Genomic DNA, 13167 nt, shown 5'->3' with positions numbered 1-13167 from the left:
AGACTCCTCTACTCGAGAAAGACACAACGACTACCTCCAAGAAGAGCAAGAAGAAAAAGAAGGGCAAGAAGGGTGAATCCATCTCTGAGCCTCAGACCCCAGTCACTGAGATCAGCGAGCCCGTGCTGCCATCTGCAGATGCCAAACAGGTGTCCGAAGATGCTTTGAAAGACTCAGTTGCTACTGATCCCGCCGACGCCGTCGAAGCCCCACAGGAGAGCCAGAGTGCAGCTATTGTTGAGCCAGTCTTGGAGTCTACCGACGATACAACTACTGGCGCAAGCACAGCAGTCAGCAACTCTGAACCCGTAAATGAACAGCAAGAGGTGGCTACAGACACTCCTACTACCGAGGAGAAGCCAGAGGCCGCTGAGGAGGTCGCAACTTCTAAAAAGAGCAAGAAGAAAGCTAAGAAAGACAAGCGTACATCCGTTGCTGAGAGTGAGCTTTCTGCACCAGTCGATATACTGGCAGAGGAGGCGACGACTGTGTCCCTTGAGGATGACCCAGCTCCGGCTTCGCAAGTTCCAGAGAGTACTGATACACAGACCAACGAGACGGTACCTACGATCGAAATAACGCCTGATGCCGTCGTTGCTGCAGAACTGGAATCTGCGTCTGAACCAACACCGATCCCCGTCGTACCTGGGGAAGCGCAACCAATCGAGCAAGCACCAGCGGAAGATACAACTATCCCCTCCAAAAAGGACAAGAAGAAGGCGAGGAAGAACAAGCGTGTATCTATCACTGAGGATGCATTGTCTGCTCCCAGCACGCCTACTGGGGAGCAGGACAAGGAACTCAAGTCTGAAGCTGCGTCAGTCGTTGCTACCGCTAGACCAGAAGCCTTCAAGGATGCTATTGCTGAACCGCTTCTGACTGAAACAGAGCAGCCAGCACCCGAGAGGTCAACGTCGATCGAAACGAACGTCAAGCAAGTGGACGACACGTTGCTGTCTCGCAATGAAGAGGTTGCAAAGCAGGAGGCAGGTCAGGACGAAGCCGCACCACTGTCGAAAAAGGACAAGAAAAAAGCAAAGAAGGGTAAACGTGTCTCCATCGTGGAGGACTCACTTCCTGGCACACCTGTCAAGGAAGAGGATAGACAGCTTTTACTTGATGAGCAGCAGGTTGTCACACCTTCGGTCCCTAGCGTTCCTGATGTCGGACAATTATCCTCTGAAGCGCCCGTTCAGGTCGAGACTACAATTGTGTCTGAGCCAGAGATTACTGTACTCACGGCCTCTGAGCCTATTGCTACTGAGCCGCCCACCTTGGAGCCTTCCGCCATCGAACCCTCTGCAGCAGACCCCATCCAAGAAGAAAGAGCTGTTCCGTTGTCAAAGGCAGAGAAGAAGAAGGCTAAGAAGAACAAGCGTGCATCAACCACTGAGAACAGCGAGCTAGCGACGCCGACCGAGACACCGACAGCAGAGCTCAACAACTTTACTTTTGATTCGCCTTCAACTTCGGATCGCGAGATTGATGAAGTGCCTCCGACTGAAGAACAAGCGCCGACTGTTTCGCTTGCTGTTGAAGAGACTACCAAGGACAAGATCGCCGAAGATGCTGTACCAGTACAGCCTACAGATCCTGTAGCATCAGTTGTTGAAGTCACGAACGACGCTGACGTCCAGGAAGATTCTGCAACCATGTCAAAGAAGGACAAGAAGAAGGCGAAGAAGGCTAAGCGCGCTTCTGTTGTGGATACTGAACAGCTCGAGCCCGTGACACCGTTAGAGGCTTCTACAGACATCACAGAGCGCCCAGATGTCGAGGGGCCCCCAACACAGGCTGCAGATCCGCCAGCTTCCGCTACAGTCGGAGCGTTGGTCGAAGCTAAGCAAGAGACCATCGCCCGCAGTCCCGCCCTGCCAGTTGAAGCTGTGCCAGATGATCGCCCGCCACCTGCACCAGTGGAGGTGCCTGAGCCTGTGACGTCTGTGGAAGTACAGGAATCCGCAATGGACGAGTCTGCTCTACTCTCCAAGGCCCAAAAGAAGAAGGCGAAGAAGGCGAAGCGTTCTTCTACAGTTGATGGCGAGACATCACAGCCATCAACTCCTGCAGAGGAAGTAGTAAAAGAACTCGCGCCCGAGGCTGCGCCATCTACCCTTCCAGCTACTAATGAGCCGAAATTGGCACAGATGCTTGATGATGAAGCCGACGCCTGGACAGGTGCTGCTTCCATCAAGAAAAACAAAAAGAAAAACCAAAAGCAACAAAAACAGACCGCGATTGATCCTTTTTTAGCGGATGAGGCGACTCGGGCAGCCAACGTTTCTGAACCCCAGCCGTCTCCATCACCCCCTTTAACCTCGGAGACACCTCTTACTTTCTCAGGGATACCGGCCCAATATCCCCAGACCAACACCGATGGCAGTGTTGGAATTGCTGATACTAGTGCGCATGGATTGGATGATACGATGTCTGTGTCGAAGGACGTGGACGTTGTAGAAGAGAAGGAATTTAGCGCTGATGGAGAGCGCGATGTCACTCTTTTGGATGCTGCCATAGAGCAGCAGGAGACAGAAAAGGAGCAGGATAAGATGGAAGAGCTCACTGGAGAGGCTGCGATTGCCGAGCCTTCAGTTCGCGTCCACCCAACAGAATCTGCATCTGTTGCACAGCCCGAGCCGCTTGCGGAGCCGAGTGCACTGGTGCCAGTCGACCACCCACAGGCACCAACAGTCGAGGAGGTCAGGGCAGAACCTGAGGCCTTGACTTCCAATATAGTACTCGCTGAAGACAAAAAGGATGCCACCGACGAGCCCGCATCAATTGTCGTTGCACAGATCGAGCCGACCAAGGAAAAGGATGTTGATACTACGACACAGTCCACAACGAAAAAGAAGAACAAGAAGAGCAAGCGCACCTCTGCCTCTGAAGAGCCGATCATTGAGCCTGAGGAAGCTGTATTGAAACCTGGCGCTTCTGTGAATGATGATCATGCTCAGCTGGCTACAGATGACCAAATCGCCGAGCAAGTCACAGCTTCTGCTGGAGCACCGAAAGATACCTCGAAACCCGCGGCTATGACAGATAATATGAATGAGCAGCTCGTCACTGAGCCTCGGACGATCGATCTTGTCACTATCGACCTACCAGCAACTGAGCATACTACAGATGATGCCAGTCGAGTTGTGGTGGCTTCGACCGAACTTCCAGTTCCAGAGAGTTTGCTCGAGGAGACTACTATCTTACCTACCAAGAAGGACAAAAAGAAGGGCAAGAAAAGCAAAAGGCAGTCTGGCACCGCAACACCTCTCCCAGAGATCGAATCGAGCATCCCCATCGAATCGCTGGACACACTGACTACACCGCAGATTGAAGGAGCCCAAGCTATTCTTGAGAGCCATATGCAGCCTGAAGTTCCAGCTAGCATTAATGCTGAAGTCAAAGAACAGTTGCCTACCGCCGAGCCAGCTGTCGATGTTGCCGAGGACATTCAAGAGTCTGCCGCTACCGCAGAAGACCAGCAACTTGCACCAGTTCCCGTCTCAAAAGCTACCATAGAGCCACACGTACAGAATCTGCAGTCGGTCGATGCCACACCAGAGCAAGTTACTGATGAGCCTGCGCTTTCTAAAAAAGGCAAGAAGAAGGCGAAGAAGGCGAAGAAGCAATCAGGCTCTGCAACGCCCATAGAAGAGTCGCTTCCCGTCGTTGAGCCGCCAGTCGAAGAGAACAGTATCGCCATTCAACCGGAGACCATCGTCGGGGGATCATCCAAAGACGTAGAGACGCTCGCGCCCGAGGTAGTTGAGCCAGAACAATCTGCTGAACTCACTACCCAGTTTGAGCCACAGCAGGAAGATGTCCAGTCTACCGTCGAGCGCGATGTCAAGCCTACACTCATGGAAGCGGGGTCAACTGCAATTGACAATCAGCCTGAAGTGGATGTGCCTGTAGAGACTGAAGCAGTTCCCACTTCATCTAAAAAAGACAAGAAAAAGAAGAAGAAGAGCGAGAAGCAGTCTAGAGCAGCTACACTAGCCGAGGAAGCAACATCTGGCGTGGCCACCGAGAAAGTCAAGGGAATAATAGCGCCTGAAATTGCACCGCAAGCGGTTGAACCTATTGCAGAGCCACTTGTTGAACCTGTTGTCGAACCGGTAATCCAGCCTGTCGTTGAGTCAAAGGACGTCTCGATGGATGTTGCTCCGGTGTCCCTGCAAGAATCGCCAAAAGCTGAGGCTGAAGCTATCAAAAGCGATGTGGGTCTACGGGTCGCGGAGCAGATTCAGCCTCTTGACGCCAGCTCTGCGCCAGCTTTCGAACCAACAAGCGCTCTTGTTGGGTCTTCACAGAAAGAGGAGATTCAGCCTATGCCCGACGCATCCATTGAACCTATTCAGTCCGCTGAGGACGACTGGGCTCACACTCCATCAAAGAAAGAGATGAAAAAGCGCGAGAAAGCGAAAGAGTCAGGCGTAGAGATGCCGGTCACGGAAGGACCACTCGACATCATTTCTCATAGTCAAGTTCAAGAAGCGGGTTCTGCCTCTGCTGCTTCGATCGAAGCTATTGAGCAGTCTGAGGTTGTCAGGAAAGATATAGTCGAAGATGCGGTACCACAACAATCGACTGTGCGAGAGCAGAAACTCGACCCACTCCCTGCCCCGGACGCTCCAACCGAGGCGCCTGATGTAGCTGTCCAGGAAAAGATCTCTACATCGGTGTCAAAAAAAGACAAGAAGAACGCAAAGAAGAGCAAGAAGGCTTCCGGTACTGCTACACCTGTCGCCGAAGACGTTCCGATTGTTCAGCAGGAACACACACAGGAGCCAGCGGACACAGAATCGGGGAACATTGGTGTTCCCATGGACGATCGCGCACCACAAACAAATCCCTCACACCTAACTACCGAGACTGAGCCTATTCCAGTTGTGGCAAGCAGGGATATTGAAGCTACGCCTGCTATTCCGCCCCCGACAAATATCATCGTCGAACAATCATCCCAGACTGACCGTTCCAAGCAAGCCGTTCAAACTGGCATCGAAACAGCTACCGCTGATGATGATCTTGCCTCGTCTACTTCGAAGAGGAGCAAAAAGAAAAATAAGAAGTCGGTCGCTGTGGCTGGAAACCCTGCTCTGGTGGAGGTTGGAGCCACTGGTCCTGTATTCGATCCTGCTGTACCTATGGAAGGCAACATCATCGCAGAAACGGACCGAGTTATTCTATCTGATGCACCCGCACCTGCTGAGATCGACACTACCCCAGGCGCTGCTCAGACAACAGACAACGAGACTATCGACTCTGCTGTTGCGAAGGGTGAAGATGTCGCCACAGGAAACAGTCAAGACACACTTGTTCAGAACGCACAACAAGAGCCGGTATCTGAGCCTATCTCGGTCGAAGCATCAACACCCCTGGAACCATCTCTGGAACCCGCCGAACTTGAAAGGCTCGTGCTCAGCCGCGAGCTCAGCAAGAAGGAGAAGAAGAAGGCTGGAAAGAAGAGCAATACAGCAGCGACAGAAGAGACATCAGTTGTTGAGACTATGGCATCAACTGAGGGCCCCGAGACAAAATCTGCTGCAGTGCCCAGCGAGCCTTCGCCTACCGATCAAGATATTCGGATATCACCACAAGCTGGATTGTCCGAGCCGGAGCCTGTCGTTGAGCCCACTGTTGAATCCGTTGTTGAGCCTGCTGTTGAGCCTGCTGTTGAGCCTCTTGCTGAGCCAATTGTCGAGCCTGTTGTTGAGCAAGAGGTCAAGGACTTACAACTACCAGCACCCGATACGCCCATCTCTGCATCAATCGATATCAAGGCTCGAGAGATCAGTGCGGAGAATGAGTCGTCAGCTGAGCAGAAAAAGAGCAAAAAGAGCAAGAAGGACAAGAAAGCAAAGAAACAATCACTTGCTCCCGACGCCGCCGAAGAGTTTGAGGACAAGCGACCTGAGACCATTGAGCCAGCTTCGCTACCACCAAGTCTGCCCGTTGAGGCTCCTGTCATCGAATCTGTGGCAGTAGACACGCCTTTGCCTGAGCAAACTCCGTTTGAAAGGGAAGTATCTGCCACTATAGACGTTGTCAATAGCCAGACTGTGGACACAACACAGCATGAGACGTCTGAAACGGTCAACACGCCTTTGCCAGGACCGACTTCAACGGAAGAACAATATGTAAATCTCCCCGCAGATATTCCAGAGGTCATCAGACAGTCATTCAAAGCTGCCGTTCCTTCTGCAGAGCAAGAGACCCTGGACAGCGCAAGTGCTCTGCCTCAGGCGGAGTATGTGGTGGAGGTGACCCAGGAAGAGACATCGGCGCCACTCAGCCGGAAGTCTTCCAAGAAAAGCAACAAAGGGAGGACGGACAAAGACCTGGCCGAGAACACAACCTTGGCCAGCCAGCCCACACTGAGCGCCACGGAAGAGTCTGTCGAGTCTAAACTGATTCTTGATGAAATCAAGGTTGATCCAATGATCGAGGATGCTGTTGCGCAACAGCCTCCTCCATTCGTTGAGCCGTCGCCTGAAGTCCCCATTCCAGACCCTGAACTCCAAAACACTGATGTTGGTCCTATTACCGAACAAGTAGAAACTGGAGCGCATACCAGTGGCGATGTTGCTCAGCCTATGCAAGTCAACTCTCCACCGTTACCGGAAGCATCTCAATTAAACTGGGAGTCCACTCCTGCACAGACAGCTCCTGAAGTGCCCATAGGAGTGAACGCAGAAGACGAGCAAGGCTCCACTCCTTCCAAGAAAGCAAAGAAAGAAAAGAAAAAGGCAAAGAAGAGCAAGGGTGTTTCCGAGGACTTGACACCAGCTGAGAACACGCCTCCTGCTGTCCCGGAAGAGGCCATCGCTGTGCCGATTACAATTGAAGAGCCAGCGCCGAATGCTATGGCCACTGAGGTCGTCCAGGAATCCCATGTATCTTCAGACCTTCGACCGGATGCGGCAAACGTTGTGCCGAAAGGACCTTTCACGCCAACAGAGCAGCCGAAGGCTGAGATAACTGAGCCTGTTACAATATCGTCAAGACGTGGAATTGCCATCCAGCCAGAGGTCGCCGAGACTGAAGGAATGCCCGTTCCCGCTGAAGACTTGGAAGGCACGCTAGCTCGATCAACCTCTAAGAAAGACAAGAAAAAGAAGAATAAGGGCAAGAAGGAGTCAGATCGTATGAATGAGACTGAAGATAAGTCCACCGTGGCTTCGACTAGCGTTGAGGAGGTATCACGTACGGTACTGCCAGAGCAACCGACTATGCAACCCGAGGTGCCACCGAACACTATCGTAGACGAAAGCGAGGCTCAGAAATCTGCATCTCCTATTCCGAGCGATATCCAGGCAGATGCCGAGACAAAAGAAAGCTTCTCATCATTGCAAGCCGTTCGAGATGAGGCCGTAGACCTGAGGCAACGTTCTGAAGCCCTTGAGCTCGCACTGGCATCCAACGACCGGCTCGATGAGCCTTCCACTTCCCAATCAACGTCCATGTTCGACATCGTCAACAGTCTCAGCGAGAAAGACAAGAAGAAGGCGAGAAAGTCCAGAAATAGCGATCTCCCCGAGCCTATGACTCCTGCAGCCGAACCTGAGGCTGCGGTTGAGACAACGGCTCGGGTTGAAGATGTTGCTGTGAAGACTGATGAACTCACCACAGTTCTATCTCGCCAGCGAAGTAAGGACGAAAAGAGGAAGGCCCAACAGCTCGCAACTAAGGATGTTGCGATGGCTGATGTGTTAGGTACGGATGAGCCTACTAAGGTAGTCGAGACGAAAGAACCCAGGATGCAAGACTCTGAGCCTACCAATCTGGCGGAGCCAATCTTGGGAGCGGACAGCATTGCAGTTGATGTTGCCTCACCGTCTCGGGAGATAGTCACCGAAGAATTGCCTCTGCCGTCAAGGAAGCTCAGCAAGAAGGATAAAAAGAAGCAGGCTAGGCTTGCTGCAGCCGCTCAGGAGGAGTCAGTACCAGAAACTCATGAAGATGTGTATGTGGCACCTTACACCTCGCCTGCACAGAACAACAGGCCTGCGACGATTGAAGAGCAAGAGCGCACTCAGGTGGTTGACCCAGACATCGCTACTGCACCCCTCGAGGTAGCACTCCCTGGACCGGTGAACGTTGAATCTGGTCCCGTGTTCTCTGACAACAGCCGCGAGCTCAGTCTCGAAGACACCCTTGTCCCTGCTCCCGCAGCAGAGGAAATTGATGCTACAGTAGCTCTGACACGCAAAGAGAGCAAGAAAGACAAGAAGAAGAGCAAGAAATCGATATCATCTTTGGATACAACTGTGTCAAATGAGCAGGCAATTGCGCCATCAGAGCCTGTTTTCGAGGTGCCATCGACTGGATTGGACCAACGAATCGAGCCTATTGACAACACTCCCTCCATGAGCGAAGTCCAAGAGCTCCGGCAAGCTGAGCGTGCGATTCGGGAACTTGAGCTTGATCAAACAAACCAAGGCAATGCACAAACACGTCGTAACGTCAAGCTCGATGTTGTGTTACCTTCTCAGCTTCTCAAGGATAAAGACCAAGATTCGAAGGAGAAACTTTCCACTTCAGCAAAAACTGAACAGACTCTTGAGAAGACAAGTACAACAGTCGAGAACACGAACGTCGGCACCACACAGCCATCCACTCCTGCAAAGACTTTCGACACAATCTCAGAGGACGTTCTGCCTACTTTGAACAAGAAGGGCTCTAAGAAGCACAGGCTTGCTGCGCTGTTCGAGAAACAATCACCGGAGCAACTGCGAGAAGCTGAGCGCAACCTCCGCCGCGGAGGCAGCGGCAGTGTCAAGAACCTCGCAGAGCAGTATGAGAGCCAGTCAAGATCCGTGACCCCACTTCAGATTGTAACATCGAAGTCGATCTCGCGAGCAGCATCAGACGACCGATTGCGGTCAGCATCTCCACGACACGACGTGGACTTTGCAGCGACCGTTGCTGCAGGTCTAAACGAGTCCGGGTTTGATCCAAGTTACGTGATCAACAACCCTTCCTTCTATCGCTCTCGCTCCACCTCTCGACAAGAGGAATACGAAGTTGCACCTGACGATGAGGTTGCAACAGCCAGGAGAAGAGCCAGTGTTTCCAAATTCGGCTCGATGGGTCGAGCTTCCGCTTCCACTTCGCCTACAAAAGAAACCGTGGAACCTATCGACCGCGCGATCCCTAAAGGAATCGAGGTACCACTAGCGGCGACTGATGTGCCATCGTTCGATCCAATGGATGTGCTCAACGACCCGGCATTCGGAAGGCGAAAGTCCCCTCCTGGTGTACTCGAAGAGGCTGACCCAGAGGAACTCTACGCATCGTCAAAAAACAAAACACTTAAGGGGAGAAAGAAGCGTATCACTGACACAGCAAAAACAGCCTTGAGTATGCAGGACAGTGTTGAGCAGACAGCTGCTGAGACTCCGGTGGTCGAAGCCTCATATATTAGGCCTCCTGCTGTAGAGGCTCGAGCTGACTCCACTACCTGCGAACTCGGCTTTGGTGCGCCTGTCAACGAGCCTGTGCGAGTTCTGAATACCCTTGAGCAGTCACCGAAGAAGGATAAGAGCGTTGATAAGATCACAATCGGCAAAACAAGCCAAGATGGTGAACAGCGAGGAAGGACTATGGTGCGAAACGAGCCCTCAGGGTTACCACCAACGCCGAAACAAGAATCCAAACCGGCTGCCGGCATCGAAGTCGGCGAATATCCCTTCCCTCGAGTCTTGACACCCGAGGTAAGGGAGTCAACCGTCCGCGTTCTGGAAGAAGAGAAGAAGGATAAAAAGAGCCGGAAGGGCAAAGAGCGAGTGGAGGCTGTCACCGAGACAAGTCTACAGGAGCATCATAAGCGCCGCGCGCACCCGGTTTCCTTTCATGAAGAGCAACCTGAAGAGAAGCGTTTGCACAAGATCGAAGCGCCATCAAGCAACCGAGCCACTGCAGCCAATGTCGAACCATTATGGTCGTTCAACGAACTCAACGACGGTGCCATTCATGCCACAGACTCTGCGATGAAGGCACCAACACCGCAAGTCAAGGAGACAGTGCACGAAGAGCGACAACATCCACAAGGACCTAGGACGCCCCGAAAGAAGTCTGAGCGTGACGCTATCGATCGACAGCAGGCAGAGGCTAGCCCAGCGCTTCCGGAGTACTCAACCCCCAGGAGATTCGAATCACCACCTACGTCTGACTTTGTTACCAAGGAGCGAACGTCATATCTGTTCGATTCTTCGCCCTCAACACGCGCATATGGCACCTCGCCTACAGTCGCACCTAAAACACCAAACTTCGACAGCCCACAAACAAATGAGTCTCATGGGAAGACTCCTGTCGACCGCCCTCGTCAAGAGCAAGTATCGCCCATCAGAGCTTCGAAGCAGTCAGAGTCTTACCAGTCCGTGTTTGGGGACCCAACCGAGAAGGAAGATGCGACAACACCTGCACCGAAGCGTGCACGTACTCCTGGAACACAGTCACTTGGCACAATCACGGAGAATAGTCCAGACGACTCCTCGCTGCTCAAGAAGGGCAGGTCCATCACTGATGTCGGGTCTGCAGAACGAGGGGTCAAGTCGTTGCGCCGAACTGAACGCAATAGATCGTTCTCTGACCGTGTGATGTCGCCACCGCCAATTACGCCAACGCCTGCGAATCGTAGGAGCACGCCTCTAGCACAAGAGGTCTCTGGTCGCGAGACGCCTTCACGGGAGACCCCGTGGCATCAAGCCAACGATCCAATCGATCGCAGTGTAGCTCTCAGTCCTGCACGTCGACTGCCTCACACAACTCCTGATCCGATCAAGCAGCAATTAGCTGAGATACGAGATGCACCAGGTGTCCGAAGCCAACAATCCTTCAGTAACATTGGGAAGCTCAGATCACCCGAGACCGAACGACCGATGAGTTCCATGAGTATGAACAGCAATGCTTCCACTCACTCTCTACGACGAGTGGAAAAGGCCCAATCAGGAGATCTGAGAGCCGCATCGAGGCTTGGCGAGGCCAGTGCGCTAGACGCTAGCAGCGTAGAACAACCCAACCTCTCGGGCATCGCACTTGCGGCTGGAGCGACCGCAGCCGTCGCAGCCGCATCGAAGTTGAGGGGTGAAGGCAAAGGACGTCGAGCCAGCATGGCCGAAACATTTGTAAGTAGAATTCGTTTACCTGTCAATGTCGCAACGGATGCTAACGATATTCAGGAGGCTATGGGTGAGGCGCCAAGATCGCCGATGTCACCGACGCGAGCACCCAGTCTGCGCAAACGCCAAAGCATGCAGATAATGGATTTACAGACTCAGCTCGATCAGCTTGCAGAGCACAATAAATTGCTCGAGGTTGAAAGGTTGCGAGCTGAAGAAGTATTCCAGGCCCAACAACATCAGCGCCAAATCGATGAGCAGCTGGTTGCCGAAGCAGTCGAAGCACGTGATCGTCAGATTCACCAACGAGACATTGACATTGCGCAACTCAAAGACACACTGCAACGACTGCGAGAAGAGATTGCGAGGCTGACGGAACTCAACAACACGCTGACAGAGGCGAACCGCAACCTCACCAACGATGCTAACGAGCGCTATGCTCAGCTTCAGTCCGAAGGTCAGTTAGTCCACCAGCAATGGCAGACATCCCAAAGGGAACTGGAGGGCTTGCGATCACAGCATGATCGAATGACGAGAGGAATGGAAGATGCGCTTCGTGAGGAAATCGGTGCTGCGCTCGACGACCGCAATGCAGAGATCCACCGCCTGGAAACGGAGCTGTCAAGCGCAAGAGAACAGATCAAGGGCCTGCAAAAGCAGATTTTAGCTTCGAAGAAACCCAGTGAGAGCTTTCTTACTATCCGCGATGAGGACTATTTCGACAGCGCATGCCAACAACTCTGTCAACACGTGCAGCAGTGGGTGTTGCGATTCTCCAAGTTCTCGGACACTCGCGCTTGCCGTCTCTCCTCCGACATCCAGGCTGATACGAGACTGGATGCCGCGACGCGCGAGAAGATGGATAAGCGCTTGGACAATGCCATCCTCGATGGCTCAGACGTTGACTCGCTTCTCGCAGACCGGGTAAAGCGGAGAGACGTGTTCATGTCGATCGTCATGTCGATGATCTGGGAGTACGTCTTCACACGCTACCTGTTTGGCATGGACAGAGATCAGCGACAGAAGCTCAAGTCGCTAGAGAAGACTTTGTCGGAAGTCGGTGAGTGCATTGGCATGAAGTCTGAGTATTTGCATGATCTAACAGCTCCAGGCCCACCACGCGCCGTAGCGCAATGGCGAGCAATCACGCTCACGCTGCTGTCCAAGCGAGAGCCTTTCATGCAACAGCGCGCCCAAGACACCGAAGCCGTTGTGCACGAGATCTACAGCACACTTTCCACTCTGCTGTCACCGCCATCGCATCTGCAACAGCAGATCCAAGCATCGTTGCGAAATGTGATGCGCCTAGCGGTAGAGCTTTCGATCGAGATGCGCACCCAGCGCGCGGAATACATCATGCTTCCGCCACTGCAACCCGAGTACGACATCCATGGCGACCTGGTGGCCAAGGTTACCTTCAACGCATCGCTCATGAACGAGCGGTCAGGAGAGACGACGTCCAACGATGAACTCGAGGCACGCGGTGCGATAGTCAAGGTCGTGCTCTTCCCGCTCGTTGTCAAGAAGGGCGACGACTTTGGCGAGGGCGAAGACGAGATTGTGGTCTGTCCTGCACAGGTGCTGATTGCGAAGCCGAACAAGAAGAAGGTGGTGAGGGTGATGAGCGGAGCGATGAGCATGCACTCTCGAGCCAGCTCGAAGGGGCGCAGCGCGGTAAGCTTGGCGCCGGAGAGTTCTGTTATGGATTTGGACGATAGCAATATGATTTGAGCGGAGTTGGCTTGCTTTGAGTACCGGCTCGATCTGGAGTTTGGGTACGACAGCATCATGACCTGGGTTTGGCGTTGTGCTTGGATTGGATTGGATACCTATATTTTCCTATGTTTCTTTTTGTTTTTCTCTTTTTCTTTCTCTTTCTCTTGCTCTCTCCGTTTCTCTGTCTCTTTCTCTGCATGTATACAAAGCGATTGTACATTTAAGCACGATACCAACGCAAACTGCATACTTGACAACACCTTTCCGCTCCATGCTGGCCAAGAGGTCAAGCCGTGCACAGCACATGAAAGCACGGCCGGCGATCGCACAT

At 52.9% G+C, this 13167-nt stretch overlaps 1 protein-coding gene across 1 annotated transcript, besides 8 other annotated features; it reads left to right on the top strand.

Moving 5' to 3' along the window:
* Window positions 1–38: 38 nt before the first annotated feature.
* Window positions 39–71: a tandem repeat.
* A 1581-nt stretch (window positions 72–1652) lies between these two features.
* On the top strand, window positions 1653–12851 carry EKO05_0000118 (uncharacterized protein; the record flags this gene model as incomplete). Its single annotated transcript, XM_059635382.1, has 3 exons — window positions 1653–11126; window positions 11181–12180; window positions 12232–12851. The coding sequence occupies 3 exons, from the start codon at window positions 1653–1655 to the stop codon at window positions 12849–12851; spliced, it is 11094 nt and encodes a 3697-aa protein (XP_059491365.1).
* Window positions 1659–1685: a tandem repeat.
* Window positions 2193–2232: a tandem repeat.
* Window positions 3597–3623: a tandem repeat.
* Window positions 3940–3977: a tandem repeat.
* Window positions 6720–6760: a tandem repeat.
* A 65-nt stretch (window positions 12852–12916) lies between the features above and the next one.
* Window positions 12917–12947: a tandem repeat.
* Window positions 12948–12964: 17 nt separating this feature from the next.
* Window positions 12965–13031: a tandem repeat.
* Window positions 13032–13167: the final 136 nt, after the last annotated feature.

Source organism: Ascochyta rabiei, chromosome 1 (genome assembly GCF_004011695.2).
Source record: "Ascochyta rabiei chromosome 1, complete sequence".
Lineage (NCBI taxonomy): Eukaryota > Fungi > Ascomycota > Dothideomycetes > Pleosporales > Didymellaceae > Ascochyta > Ascochyta rabiei.
Note: the sequence above shows the minus strand (reverse complement) of the source record. Positions and strands in the feature narration are given on the sequence as shown.